The sequence below is a fragment of the Xyrauchen texanus genome, chromosome 42 (genome assembly GCF_025860055.1).
Source record: "Xyrauchen texanus isolate HMW12.3.18 chromosome 42, RBS_HiC_50CHRs, whole genome shotgun sequence".
Taxonomy (NCBI): domain Eukaryota; kingdom Metazoa; phylum Chordata; class Actinopteri; order Cypriniformes; family Catostomidae; genus Xyrauchen; species Xyrauchen texanus.
The window spans coordinates 31,707,362-31,722,935 of NC_068317.1; the positions used below are offsets into that span (position 1 = coordinate 31,707,362).

At 39.7% G+C, this 15,574-nt stretch overlaps 2 protein-coding genes across 15 annotated transcripts in view; one reads left to right on the top strand and one right to left on the bottom strand.

Annotated features, from left to right (window-relative positions):
* The window catches only part of LOC127635170 (receptor-type tyrosine-protein phosphatase mu-like), a 270,709-nt gene extending 267,793 nt beyond the window's left edge, over nucleotides 1-2,916 (top strand). For all 11 annotated transcript variants that reach the window (XM_052115012.1, XM_052115014.1, XM_052115018.1 and 8 more), the window contains 2 exons: nucleotides 132-267; nucleotides 1,989-2,916. In XM_052115012.1, coding sequence (XP_051970972.1) covers nucleotides 132-267; nucleotides 1,989-2,042 — 190 coding nt within the window. In that variant the 3' untranslated portion in view covers nucleotides 2,043-2,916. The remainder of the gene's footprint in view (nucleotides 1-131; nucleotides 268-1,988) is intronic.
* LOC127635186 (keratin-associated protein 5-1-like) overlaps nucleotides 1-15,574 on the bottom strand; it is a 505,876-nt gene that overhangs the window by 347,256 nt on the left and 143,046 nt on the right. The gene's annotated exons all lie outside the window — the stretch shown is intronic.

Below are 15,574 nucleotides of genomic sequence, written 5' to 3' on the forward strand. Positions count from 1 at the left end.
AAAATGCATAGAGGTTTCTGTGAGGACTGGGTTTAGGGGATAGAATATATCGTTTTATATAGTCATTATAAAAATAATTATGTCTATGGAAAGTCCTCATAATGTGTGTGTGTGTGTGTGTGTGTGTGCAGTAACGGGGGCGGTCGCAGCGGGACGTTTTGTGCGATCAGTATCGTGTGTGAGATGTTGCGACACCAGCACTCGGTTGACGTCTTTCATGCTGTTAAAACACTGAGAAACAACAAACCCAACATGGTGGATCTACTGGTGAGACAATTATCTTTGTTTTCTACATTTCTTTTGTATCGTCACAACATTTAAATCATCTTGACGAACTAAATATCGTTAGAAACGTCTGAAGACTCCAGCTTTGATATTTGTTCTCTGTTTAACAAATCCAGTCATGTGACTTATTGAGACAACATTTCCCCGAAAAAACTAATAAATCATATTTTATGACATCACTGAAGTTAAACGTACTAATAACAAACTGTTCATCTTGAATGTTTAAATTAATGATAATCTGAACAAAGAGTGAAATAAACAAAAACATATTAAACTAAATCAAAGAAATAGAACAGTATTTAAAATGTGAATTAAAAAATAGATATTATTATTATTAAAAATCATCTATTTTAAAAATATTATTTAATTGTGTGCATTTAGGATACATAAAATGTTAACTATAATAAATTAATTATTAATTAAATATTAATTAACTGTTAAATAGTTAAGTAATGCTTAATTAACAGTTAATTAATGATTAATTAACTGGTAATTAGTTATTAAGTAATGCTTAATTAACTATTAATTAACTGTTATTAAACTATGAGAATCCATTAGAAAAATACACATAATTCCATGTTTAAATGAATGATAATCTAAACAAAGAATGAAATAAACAAAAACATATTAAACTAAATCAAAGAAATAGAAAAGTATTTAAAATGTGAATTAAAAAAGAATATTATTATTATTATTATTATTATTAAAAATCATCTATTTAAAAAATATTATTTAATTGTGTGTATTTAGGATACATATAATGTTAGCTATAATTAATTAGTTATTAAGTAATGCTTAATTAACTATTAATTAACAGTTACTAAACTATGAGAATCCATTAGAAAAGTCATTCATTAATTCAAAAGTCAATCAGTCATTCATTAATAATAAATTCTTAATTAACGGTTAATTAACCAGTCATTCATTAATAATAAATGCTTAATTAACTGTTAATTAGCTGTTACTTAACCAGTCATTCATTAATAATAAATGCTTAATTAACTATTAATTAACTGTTACTTAACCAGTCATTCATTAATAATAAATGCTTAATTAACTGTTAATTAACTGTTAATTAACCAGTCATTCATTAATAATAAATGCTTAATTAACTGTTAATTAGCTGTTACTTAACCAGTCATTCATTAATAATAAATGCTTAATTAACTATTAATTAACTGTTACTTAACCAGTCATTCATTAATAATAAATGCTTAATTAACTGTTAATTAACCAGTCATTCATTAATAATAAATTCTTAATTAACTGTTAATTAACCAGTCATTCATTAATAATAAATGCTTAATTAACTGTTAATTAACTGTTACTTAACCAGTCATTCATTAATAATAAATGCTTAATTAACTGTTAATTAACCAGTCATTCATTAATAATAAATTATTAATTAACTGTTACTTAACCAGTCATTCATTAATAATAAATGCTTAATTAACTGTTAATTAGCTGTTAATTAACCAGTCATTCATTAATAATAGATTCTTAATTAACTATTAATTAACTGTTAATTAACCAGTCATTCATTAATAATAAATGCTTAATTAACTATTAATTAACTGTTAATTAACCAGTCATTCATTAATAATAAATGCTTAATTAACTATTAATTAGACATTATGTCATTTGTGCACATTTCTTGTGTTTTAATTCTGACACCTGCTGGTTTCTGTGTTTGTCCCTTTCAGGATCAGTATAAGTTCTGTTATGAAGTGGCGCTGGAATACTTGAATTCTGGGTAAATTGTGTGGAAGCTGCTCCCTCTTATTATTGACCCCTGACCTCCTCCAAATCCCTGGACACTAAAACACCTGAATGTTTGAAACTGGAGCGGACCGTGCTGGAGGAGAGCTGCTGAATCCAGCGTATCCGAGACGCTCGTTCTGTTTCTCCGGAGCGGACGAGACTCTCCCAGATAAACTCTGTGTGTCCCGCACTCGTCTCCTCGCCTCTGTGTGTCCCGCACTCGTCTCCTCGCCTCTGTGTGTCCCGCACTCGTCTCCTCGCCTCTGTGTGTCCCGCACTCGTCTCCTCGCCTCTGTGTGTCCCGCACTCGTCTCCTCGCCTCTGTGTGTCCCGCACTCGTCTCCTCGCCTCTGTGTGCTCGTATCAACACTCCAGTATTCATCTGTCACGAGTTTCAGCGCAGTCGTCTTTTCATCCACTTCTCAAACGTCTTTTTTGCCCATCGTATGATCGCATCACGTCTGTGTGGAATGCGCCGTCACGTGGATTTGTATATTTTATATCATCGCTTTTAAATGTTTGTTTTTGTACTTCTATTAATTCTTGGCATGTCCAGTGAAATCATACGTGGCCGTCAGAGCGCTCATATTAACGTGTTTTGTCGCCATCTCACAAGATTGAAAAAACTGCTGAAATAAATGATCCACACGCTGAAACGTCCCGTCAGAGACCCAAAGCTTGTTCCTGTGATCTTTATGTTGATACTGTAAATAGCTGAAGTTCACCAGATAATTTATTCATTGGACTTTGTGACAATCATGTGTTAATTTGGTCGTTATTATCGGAAGGACTCGACAATAATGGTGACCAGATTGTGTTAACTTTTTATTTATCTGGTATGAAAATGAAACATATAAATACATATCTATATCTGCCACTGTGTCATGTGTCTTTTGTGCTCTTCAGGATGGGTCATTTATTTAAAGGGAACATCATTTATTTCGATATTTAAAATCAAATCACTTTATTGTCACACTACCATGTACACAAGTGCAACAGTAGGTGAAAGTCTTGTGTGCAGTTCCGAGCAACATAGCAGTCATGACAGTGACGAGACATATACCAATTACAATAAACAACATACTTACACAAAACAATATACATATCAAATGTACACATACTTACACAAAACAATATACATATCAAATGTACACATACTTACACAACACAATAATTATATACAATGCACAGTAAACAATACACACAAAATAGAATACACAATACAATAAGTAAGGAGTATATGAAATATATATATATATATGAAGTAGTATATTGAGGAGAATATGTTGACAGTCCAGTGTGAGATTATAGCTGAATAAAGTGCAGTGCTGATAATTGATCCTGATAGATCAAGTGTTCAACAGTCTGACTGCTTGGGGAAAGAAAGGTTGTACAGTTTTATAACTTCAATGCATCGTTACATAATGGAGCATTCTGATCGGATAATGTGAGTTAAAATGCTAATAAACACCTTTCAGAGTGTGTTTTATGAGAAAGTGTGAGTAAGAAAAGCAGGTGTGAGTTTATACATCATCTACAGTGTTGCATTGTCCTCTGACTAGCTATAATTAATGAGCTGTTAATAAGCTATTAATTAACTGTGAATTAACTATGAATGAAGTGTTAATTAACTGTTAATTAACTATGAATTAAGTGTTAATTAAATGTTAATTAAGTGTTATTTAAGTGTTAATTAACTGTTAATTAACTATGAATAAAGTGTTAATTAACTATGAATAAAGTGTTAATTAACTATGAATAAAGTGTTAATTAACTATGAATTAAGTGTTAATTAAGTATTAATTAACTATTAATTAACTATGAATTAAGTGTTAATTAACTGTTAATTAACTATGAATTAAGTGTTAATTAACTATGAATTAACTGTTAATTAACTATGAATTACCTATTATCCATCATCCATCTTCAACCGCTTATCCGAAGTCGGGTCGCGGGGGCAGCTGCTTCACAGGGGGCCCCAAACTTCCCTATCCCGAGCCACATTAACCAGCTCTGACTGGGGGACTCCGAGGCGTTTTCGGCTCAGCTCTCTTTTCATGACAACGGTGCGATAGAGCGAGGGCAATACCACCCCCACTGCCCCGATTCTCCAGCCAACCTCCCGCTCCATTGTCCCCTCACTCGTGAACAAGACCCCGAGGTACCTGAACTCCTTCACTTGGGGCAATACCTCCTTCCCCACCTGGAGTACGCACTCCATCGGTTTCCTGCTGAGAACCATGGCCTCAGATTTAGAGGTAATTACCTGTTAATTAACTATTAATTAGCCTTAGCACAACAAAAGCATGTTATCTGAAAGACATTAAATACACACACTGTTGGACATTGTTAGAAGACACATTATATCAACTAGTGACTCTCCACGATCCACACACACACATACTCACACACAACTCATCACACGCACCACTGAGAGCGAGAACCACTAATCACCACCACGAGGAGGTTACCCCATGTGACTCTACCCTCCCTAGCAACTGGGCCAATTTGGTTGCTAAGGAGATCTGGCTGGAGTCACTCAGCACATCCTGGATTTGAACTCGCGACTCCAGGTGTGCTAGTCAGCGTCAATACTCACTGAGATACACAGAACCCCATTTTTTTATGTTTAACACACTAGTAAAAAAAAAGCTAATTATTTTACCAAATGTTTAAAACAGGTCGAATTTATCCACAAAAACACCTTCTGTGGCATTATGGGATTAAGTATCCACTGCTTGCATGCTTTAGTATTTCAGTAGATGCAGAAAAAGATGATTATTGATTGATTGTTCCACCTTATCATGACAAAACTGGGTTTTCTGCTATCCTACTCATTTGACATAATGCAGATGCATTCGCAGGAATTACAGAACAAAGGGAATCAAAACCATTTCACAACACTGAATTTCATCACATTGGCTGTGTTGCCTCATAATTCGGGTGAACAGTCTTTTTTTTTTTTTGTGGCTTTAGCTCATTTTTTTATTTTTATATAAAATCAAAATGTTAGTTCTCAGTCACCATTCACTTTCATTGTAACATGCAACCAAAGTGAATGTGACCGAGAACTAACATACAGCCTAACATCATCTTTTGTTTTCCATGGAAGAATGTTACAGAGGTTTAGAAAAGTATGAAGGTGAGTATATGATGACAGAATTTTGGGGTGAACTGTCTCTTTGTTGGGAGCATCAGGTTACTCTCTAATGTCTTGTAGACGGCTCTCTCATCACAGGCCAGCTTGCACTTCCAGCTGATGTCCAGATGATGGCAGCAAAGCTTTTACGGGTGACGAAAATGTAAAAATAGGAAAATTCGATTTATTTACAGCAGTGATTCTAGACTGGTGGGTCTCAGGTCAGTTCTGGATAAACAATGTTTAATGCAAATAATCGAATGCTACTAACTTTGCAATCATGCAAAAGCAAAATAAATAGACTTAATGTGTTTTGGCCAATGTCAAATATGTGTTCTGAAACCAAACCAGTCATGAAGCACTTTTACAGAACATATAGTCTAATGCAGGCATCTATTGTAAGATGAATGACTAAAAGTCTTTGTAGTTCATCCTGGATTAACTGCAGAAGTACACATAGATGCATTGTTCTTTGTTATTTGGCTCAGAGCAGGGTTTCCCGCAGAAAATGTGTTAGTTAAGGTGGTAGATGGTGGTGGTGGGGGGTGTATTTGGCACTTGTGCAATTGTACATATCCCTTTTCCTTAGTTCCGTGGTTCTCCAATTTTTTAGAGTGCCGTACCCCTCTTCCACTTAGACTGTCACCTTTTTCATTAAGGGACAATATTTGCTCCCTTTAATCAATTTTCCCATTTCATATTTTACCTTTGTAATACCTTTAAAAAAATACATAATGCCTTAAATAAAACAATGTTCAATAAATAGGCAATGTTAAAATCGTTTAATATTAATAAAAGTATTATATAAATATATATAAATAATATACTTTTATATAATAAAAAAGTATATTAAAATCGCCAGTAGGTGGCGGTAACTCATTGTCTTTATCTGTGAGTCATCGAGTCATTCATTGAATCTCACAATTCGTTCAAAGCCACAGATTTCATTGCAAAATAGAGCAATAAGCCTGACTATACTGTTTTAAATGTAGTAAATCACTTAATGCTACCCTTTTGTTTTGTTTTTTAACTGTTGTATAAAATCAATGTCACATTTGAAATCGTGTGGATATTCAGGAAACATTGCATCAACATTAAAAAACACTGCTGGGATATCAGCCTGCATTTTGTTCGCACAAACAGCGCAAGCGGCTCGTGACAGAACACAGGCCGACTGAATGACACTTCAAATTAAATTGACAATCTCAAATGAAGATTGCTGAACTCCAGCTCGTCTGTGTTTTCAGATCATCCGCGCTTCTTGCGTTAGAGAGCGCGCGCGCATGATTGCCAGATACTATTGAAAAGACCGGGTAGAAAACATGTTCTTTTAACAGTAAAGCTCTGATTTGGGGTTTAAATGATTGAATTCTGGCATTAAACTGAAACGTTCCCACTTCAGACGACAAACTACGCTTGGCTACTATCTTGTTCTGCAATTCACTTGCCTAGTAACCATAGTAACGGTGCGCACACGTTCGCGCTTTCTGCTATGACGTGGAGTGCGGGATGCACTCAACGTTGCATGAATTTTTAATTAGCCTGCATTAGTAACAGTTAATTTTGTTATGGTATGAACTTAATCCTAGTAAAGGCAAAAAATATATAATACCTTTGTAACGAAATCCAAGACTTTGTATACCAAATCCAAGGCTTTTAAGGCCTTAATTTGAGATTACTGTTCAATGCTTTTAAGATCCTGCGGGTACCCTGGTTAATGTGTCTTGTCCCCTCACAATGACAGTAAATTAATTATTAGGCTACATTACATCAGTCACGTCACATAGTGGTCTATTTTCAGTTCAAAATGGCGAAAATAGACAAAAGTTTATTAATTTGCCTGATTATTTTTGTGATTCGTTTAACATTTATGACCTACTGTGTCATGGTGGGCTGCGATAGCGGCTACATACACCTTCAAGGTGGAGGGGGACAGCCAACCTCTCCTGCAGGAATGAGAGCACTGACCTAACTGCGCACCTCTGTGGGTCTTCAGCCCAGGAGGAACACCAATTATTGAACAACCCCACTTCAGGGTGTAAAGTTGCCTGGTAGAGGGAGCTTGGGCTTGGTTGATCGTGTCTACGATGGCAGGTAGTAGATCAGCTAGATCTACATGTGTGCCCTCTCCCTGAGAAAGAAGGTCCTTCCTCAGGGGAATTCGCCAGGGAAGGGCTGTCGCGAGGAGTATGAGATCCGAGAACCAAATCCGAGTGGCCAATATGGTGCCACTAGAGTGACATCCCTGACCTTGCACAGCACCTGTGTAAGAAGGCTCACTGGGGGAAATGCGTACTTGCGCAGCCTGTGGGCAAGCTGCGTGCCAGCGCGTCTGCCCCGAGGGGAGCCTACGTTAGGGTGTACCAGAGCAGACAGTGGGAGGTCTCTCGGGAGGCGAACAGGTCTACCTGAGCCTTGCCGAACCGACTGGGGGTAAAGCCTCCACTCTCTGCTGGGCAAGCGTTGTTGTGATAGCGTGTCCGCCACCACGTTGAGGTTGCCCTGGATGTGATTGGCATGCAGCAACTTGAGTCCAAAGGAGGAGACGACGGCAAGTTGTTATATGTGGCGGGAGCGTACGCCGCCTTTCTTGGGTACGATGTATAAGGGCTGTAGAAACCCTACTTCATCTCAGTTGGAGGGACAGGCTCTATCGCATCTTTGAGTAAGAGAGTTGCGATTTCCGCACGCAGGGATTTGGCATGTTCGCCGTGTACTGCGGTAAAGCGGATGCCCCCGAAGTGGGGACTTTTCTTCCCGGCCCTGTGAGCGCCTCGCAGACCTGAGGAATTAATCTTCCAGCCGCAAAGGCTGTGGGGAGGACGGAGGGTTCCAGTCCAGCCCCACGCTGATGGCAGCACGGGCAAGCATGTCGGACATCTGGGCGTCAGCCTCAGACTGGGCATGCTGGCCCGAAGGCGGCAGCCCAGTCGAGTCATCTGCGTCAGATGCCGGACCGCTCTCCGATGCAGCGGCGAGCTCATCCGGCTCTGGAGGCTCAAGAGGATAGGCTGTGAGGTGAGCCGCTGTTGCCTGGAGCCCGGACGGAAGTCAACGAGCGTACTGGAGGGCAAGTGGTTCGCGGGAACATACCCAGCGGATCCGAGCCCGCTGCCATCCCCAGATCGACTACATCGCCAGCCACGTCGTCCTCAATCCTGTGGGAAGGAGCGATGTGGGGCCGGCTGGAGCCGTGACCGCATGTATTCACAGTGAGAACATGAGCCATCCACAAATGCTGCCTCAGTGTGATCACTGCCCAGACACACGAGACAGGAGCGGAGAGCACTCTACCGCATCCAGGAACTACATAGGGGCAGAAGGGCATCTTTATAAAGACGTGTCCTGAAAAGGACGTTCAACGCCAGCTGTGTATTTGCTCCTTTAGAGGAAATAACTCTTTTAACTGTGCTGTCGAAGCACCCAGGGGCAAAGCTGCACTGCCGTGCAGAGACGGGAGAAAGCCGCCCGCTCTAATGGCCCAATGAGTTCCATGCCAATTCTAAGGGACCTCAATCAATGGAAGAGTGCGCAAAGGCGCTTTTGGTGTGGCCTGACAGATTCACCAACTTCTGACGTTCATGGCATATGGCACACCACCTGTGAACATCACCGCGAATGCCAAGCCAATAAGATTATGATGAGCCGTCAGGAATAGCATTTCCCAACAGATCTTTGGTATTAACAATTGGGTTGTGTCCTCCTTTGTCTGAGCGTCCTGCATCACTCGATACAACTGATCCTTACTAATAAAAAAATCAGTCGAGTAGTTTTTATTGTCGTTCAGCCATATACAGCTAGTACAGTACACAGCGAAACGAGACAACATTCTCCAGGACCATGGTGCTACATAAAACAACATAGGACAAACACAGAACCACATGAGACTACACAGACTAAATAAAATACCTCTATAAAGTGCACGTGCAATTGTGTGCAATGCTGGTGGCTTTGTGGATGCAGTGTTTTTTGTAAATGTCTTTGATGGAGGGAAGAGAGACCCCGATGGTCTTCTCAGCTGTCCTCACTATCCTCTGCAGGGCTTTGCGGTCCGAAACGGTGCAAGTCCCAAACCAGGCAGTGATGCAGCTGCTCAGGATGCTCTCAATAGTCCCTCTATAGAATGTAGTGAGGATGGGGGTTGGGAGATGTGCTTTCCTCAGCCTTCGAAGAAAGTAGAGATGCTGCTGGGCTTTCTTAGAGCTGGTGTTGAGGGACCAGGTGAGGTTCTCCGCCAGGTGAACACCAAGGAATTTGGTGCTCTTGACGATCTCCACAGAGGAGCCGTTGATGTTCAGCGGAGAGTGGTCACTCTGTGCTCTCCTAAAGTCAACAACCATCGCTTTTGTTTTGTCCATATTCAAAACACTGGCTCTATACCAGTCCGTTAGCCGCTGCACTTCCTCGCTTCATGCTGACTCATCGTTCTTGCTGATGAGACCCAAAATAAGGGTATGAGAGTGCTATATCTGGCTGGAGGCTTTGACCATCAATCATTTTCACTTGGTCAAAGGCATGCCTAAGGGTCTCATCTCGCATCTGCTCCAGAGGATAATCCCCTGCAGGGAAATCTTCTAAGGGCAGGGGAAGCCATGGGTTATCCATGTGGAGCTTAAGTAGACCGCCCTGGCACCACCTCCCCAGCCTGCGAATTGCACCCAACACAAACATCCACACAAATTCCCCTCAATAAAGTTGTAAATTCTGGCCAATTCATGGCCAATATTAGTGGATGGGTGTGACAGAGAGTAACCGCCGCCTCTATGCTTTTGCCCTAGGAGCCTTATTCTTTTTAATTGAAGTGACGGGCACTAAGGAGTAATCATGAATATTCCCATGCACACACCTTACCTTCATCTGCCAGCTTGTGTCCAAAGCCTTGGATTGAACCAAGCATTGGTGAATGGAGGTTTGATTACAACCTGAATCCACCAAGGCTTGATTTGTACCCACCTTAATGCTCACAGGTATCCAGAATACTTCTGCTCAAATGGGGGTAGCCTGAGGTGCATAGGGGAACGGACCAATGTCTCCACCTCCATCGTGAGGCATCAGTCTTGGAAATACCCAGGTTTCCCGCAGCTCCAGCAGACTGGCCCAGAACTTACGGTCATACCCACGGCAGCAGATTCACCAGCCTGTGGAGTTGATTAGGGGGAAAATGGCAGGATGAACAACCCACGGAACCGGGGAACCAGTTTTAGGGTAGGAATTCCCTGTTTCTGGGGAATAGGACAAGGATGAGGGGGAGGAGAGAGGGAGGGAGGAGAGAGAGAGAGAAGAAGAGGTCTCCAAATATGCTCCAATATGGTCCTCAGCCAGCTGGACCGCCCCATCCAGCGATTCTGGTCGGTGGCACTGGACACGCTCCGCTGTCCCTTTTGGTAGCCGGGCAATGAATTGTTCTAGTACCACCAGATCAAGTAGCTCATCGGCATCAGAATCTTCAGCCAGTATCCACATTCGGCAGGCGTCACATAGCTGTCGGGAGAATACGTCAGTGACGGAAGCGCTAGTGATGCTGAACCGAATGTTGACCGAAGGTAGATGGGCCGTGAGTTGGGCTTCCCCAGTCAGCAATGACAGGAGGACCGCCAACAGGGAGTTGACCTCTTCCACACCTTAGTCAAGTCAATTTTATTTGTATAATGTCTTTCACAACACACATCGTTTCAAAGAAGTTTTACAGAAGATCAGGCATTAACAGATGATAAAACTATAATGTCTATAATGTCGATGAATCATCATTGTGTAATTAGATAAAATATGATTGTTTATCGTGTTTAAAAATAAGTAATTAAATGATCATTTTATTAATAACCCCAGTGAGCAGCTGAAGGCGACTGAAGGAACACAAAACTCCATAAAATGTTGATTAATGGAGAGAAATAACCTTGGGAGAAAACAGGCTCACTGTGGGGGCCAGTTCCCCTCTGGCTAACATCATGAATATAAAGTAAATATTACTTATGTATAGTTAAAGTCATGGTTTAAAATCATTAAAGTAAGTAAGTGTTCAGGGTCAGTGTTTAAACATCGATTTTGTTTGAACTGTAAGATTAATGACCACAGGCTTTGAAGTCCATCCTGGATTAAATGAATGAGTGCACAATCAAGTCGTGCATCTCTCTCTCTCTTCACTCCGGCAGTCTGGACACCCTTTTTATCTCCCTCCAACTCTAACATAGAAACACAGAACAGCTGTACGAGATAATTTCTCACAGGTGTCGATCCTTACCATTCTCCTTCTCCCAGCCCCGCTCCTGTTGTGGTTTCTCCCATTCTGTGAAGAATCACTCTCAAATTCTTAGGTTTTGATGCCAGAAAATTATACTTTATTATTAGTAACAAACAAAGCCGAGTCAATCTGCAGAGCAACTGATGTGTTTTGAGTTTGCACCTGCTTACATAGGTCTCACAAGGCGTGGCTAAAATAAACCATATCCTGTTTCTATCGTGTTTTGAGCAGAAAAACATCTTTGGGGCCCCAACCGATCTTCTTTATCTTTAAACCAGAAGGCTTCAGTTACATCCTGTGAGCGATTTTCACAATATGTAAAAACGCTTTACTGAGAGGGGGCCTCATCATATATCTTCTTTAGCTTCAAAAGAAGTAAATAGGAAACATCTGCAAGCCATTTATGCGTGAGTGTCCATGAATCTCCGAGATTCCATTCCCAGACTTTTTGCTGACCCACTCACATACACAAAAAACACATATGACCAACAGAAACAATTATATATTTAAAACAGACATAAATGGCTATATTTACGTTTGATTACACTTCATTAATTTATATTTAACTTGATAAAAATATCCCACATATCCCCCCTCTGTGACTTTCAGAAGTCACATTTCCACTTTCTTTCCTCAGAGTGCAGTTTCACAATTCAGTCGCCTTAGTTATGCTAACTAATGACTAAATTATGTCACACAGCTTCACTACCAATGACCAGATTATGCCACCGCACTCCGTTGGAGATCACAGAACCAAACATCTCTACTCAACTTTGATTAAGAATAGAGTAAAAGATTCTGTCCCCATATTAATCCAAGAAATAAAACCTACAAAATTATTTTAAGCATGAGCGAGCAATTGGTTCAACCTTGCATGTGGATATCACAGTTATGTAGACTATATCAAATATAAAACTAATATTCATTATAATGTCAAGAGTTCTTGCTTTAGTGTAGACATCTTCAACCCAGATACTTTGCGCATCGTAGAGGGTCACGCTTTGGGGAGGGGTTAGGCTAGCACTTACACCCAGGGTGTGGTTCATCTTTATTCATCTTCTTCATCCTCATTTGAGATACTTGAACCCTCATCCAATGTTTGTGAATTCCCATTTAGTTTATGAAGCCAATCCTGGTGATATATACTTTGGTTACCCTCCAAATTCACTTTCCCATTATCTTGATATCTTAGCATTTCCATTTGTTTATCCATGGCTTTGATGACTAGTGACCTTAATAAAGGAAGCATATAACAGAATACTAACACTCCTATCACTATTGCAATTCCCAAAACATTCCCAATTTAACAAACCATGCTCCCAATGCTCCTAACTTTAAATCAAACCAATCCCACATTTGATTATCTCTTCCAGCATGTGATTTAACTTCGGTTCTTACGTTTTTTTTAATTTAACCATGACTTCATTAAATGTTCCTCCCAGAGTGGTATTATTTGGTATAAAAGTACAAAATTGATCACCAAGCATAACACATACACCCCCTTTATTTGCCAGTAACCAATTAAGAGCCTTCCTAGTGGTAAGGAGGCCATAAGTTGTACTTTTCCACAGACCCAGAAAAAATCTGCCACCACTATTGTTTGATCTTCATATAACTCTATTGACGGTAATGCTATAGTTTGATTTTCACACTCTTCTTGATATATTTTTATTCCCTTTCTCAATCCTTGTGCTGGAAGTACTGGGGCTCTTACAGGTACATCTGATTGCCAAGCATTTGTTTTGTCTAAGTTCCAAATAGTAGCACATCTTCCCGTAAATTCTCCCAAATCATGAATTCCTTCAGGTTTACTATAACACTTCATAGTCTTTGCTATAATCTATGTCATACCATTTTGGGATTTCTACCTTTCCTTTTTTTATTTTAATGTTCTCTTTTATATCCCCATATCTACACCAATCTCCCCAATGTGGTTTATTGAATTGATCCTTAAGAATAGAATATCCCAAAAATGCCAAACATTCAGCTGGGCAGTATGGTCTAAGATGCTTTCTTAAATGACAAATGTTTCTATTAAAGTTGGCACATTTTTGATAGTCATGTTGATTTGGAATTACTGTTACCTTATTTAGAGGTGATTTGGAGCACAGTAGGCAATTTTCCATACCTATCTCTTTTGCTGTAAATTTTCCCATTCATACCATTCATTATTTTGCGCTGTTTCCCATAACCTAATAATAATTCCCATAAACTAATTTCCTAATTTTTCCATAACTACTGACATTATTTTCAATGTTTCTACGTTGTTTTGATATATTTTGTTTTATATTTGATTCTTGATCTGTTTGAGTTATTATTGAGTTGCTGCTGGGTTTGACTGAGGGCTGAAAAATCAATTGTAGGAAAGGCTGGTGGACTTCCTGAGTAGTGGTGTTGGCTGTAGCTTGAGCTTGCATTGCCAGATGTAATAGGTATATGATGATCATCACACATGCTATTGGACTCATTCCTACCACTTTCTTGATCTTCTCTGCTTTGCTCCGCTCCCTGTGCAACTCTTTCGGAGCTTTTGACATTCTGTACTTCTTCATTCTGCGTCTCTGGTCTTACCACACTTTCTTTCGTATCGTCTGGTTCAAGTTTCTCTTCTTCTCCTTCCTTACTTACTCTGGGTACCCTTGTAAAGTGGTTCAGATTATACCAGGTGGTACTTCCTTCCACTTGGACTGCTGTTGGAGTAGCTGTCACCACTTTGTAAGGTCCCTCTCTCCTGGGCTCATTCCACTTTCTTCTGAATACTCTCAAATAGACTTGGTCACCTGGAACGACTGGACAAGATTTCTCTGTCTCTACTTCAGGCTCTTTTCTCTTTTCCTGTAAATAGATAGCTTTATGTATTGCGGTTATTTTCTTCATATAAGATCTGAGTTCCATTTGCAATTGCTCCAGAGGCAGTCCTTTGTAGGGACCTCTACATATGGCACAGGCATGGGTCGAACCGTTAAAATCTCTTGCGGTGTTAAGTGTGTACTTCTGTTAGTTTGCATGCGACAGCTCATTAGGTCAAGAGGTAAAGCATCAATCCAGTTAAGTTTAGTACTTTCACATATTTTGCTAAGTTTGCCCTTGAGGCTACCATTTACCTTTTCAACCATCCCCTGAGATTGTGGGTGATAAACACAGCCTAGCCTCTGTTTTATTCTCAATTGTTGCAATACTTGTTTTACAGTTTTTTGAATGAATGCTGACCCATTATCTGAGCTTATTTCTGATGGTATTCCAAATCTAGGGATTACTTCTCTTGTTATAAATTGTATTAATGTTCCTGCTCCCTCATCTGCTGATGGTATTGCTTCTACCTATCTGCTAAATCTGTCTATTACCACAAGCATATACCTTTTTCCTTGTACTCACTTTATCATGTCCACATAATCCATCACCAGGTGCTTGAATGGTCCTTCTGGTATTGGTATGTGGCCTATTGGTGTTGCTGTTCCTTTCCTAACATTGTTTTTGGCACAGACTTCACATGTGGACAGAAATTCGTCTACCATTGCATGTAAGTATGGAGACCAATATCCTTGCTGTTTAATTTTCCTTATCACTTCTCCCCTGGCGCAATGGTCAAAACCATGCAAATCTGGAATAAGGACATTTAAAAGTGTGGTTGGTGCGACGATCTGTCCTTCATGTGAACGCCAGATATTTTTGGTGTCTTTCTTAGCTCCTCTTTGATTCCACATGGATTGTTCATATGGATCTGCTTGTTGTTGAATTAGAATAACATCATCCAATTGAGGTTGTGGTTCTATCAAAACTACTGGAGCTAATACTGCTACTTGAAAACCTGATGCCTTCTAAGATTCAAAATCCACTATGTTGTTACCTTTAATGACAAAGTCATTTCCTTTTTTATGAGCTTGACATTTGATAACAGCCAATCGTTTTGGTAGCATTATAGCAGAAATTAATTGACCTATATGTTCAGTATGTTGAATGGGAGTTCCATCACTCTTTTTGAAACCTCTCTGTTTCCATACTGCTCCAAACAGATGACATACACCATGAGCATAAGCTGAATCAGTGAAAATATTTGCTGTTTGTCCCTTTGCTAATTGACATGCAGTTGTGAGAGCTTTCAATTCTGCTAATTGAGAAGAGCAAGGTAGTACACAATGCTGGGAGATTAC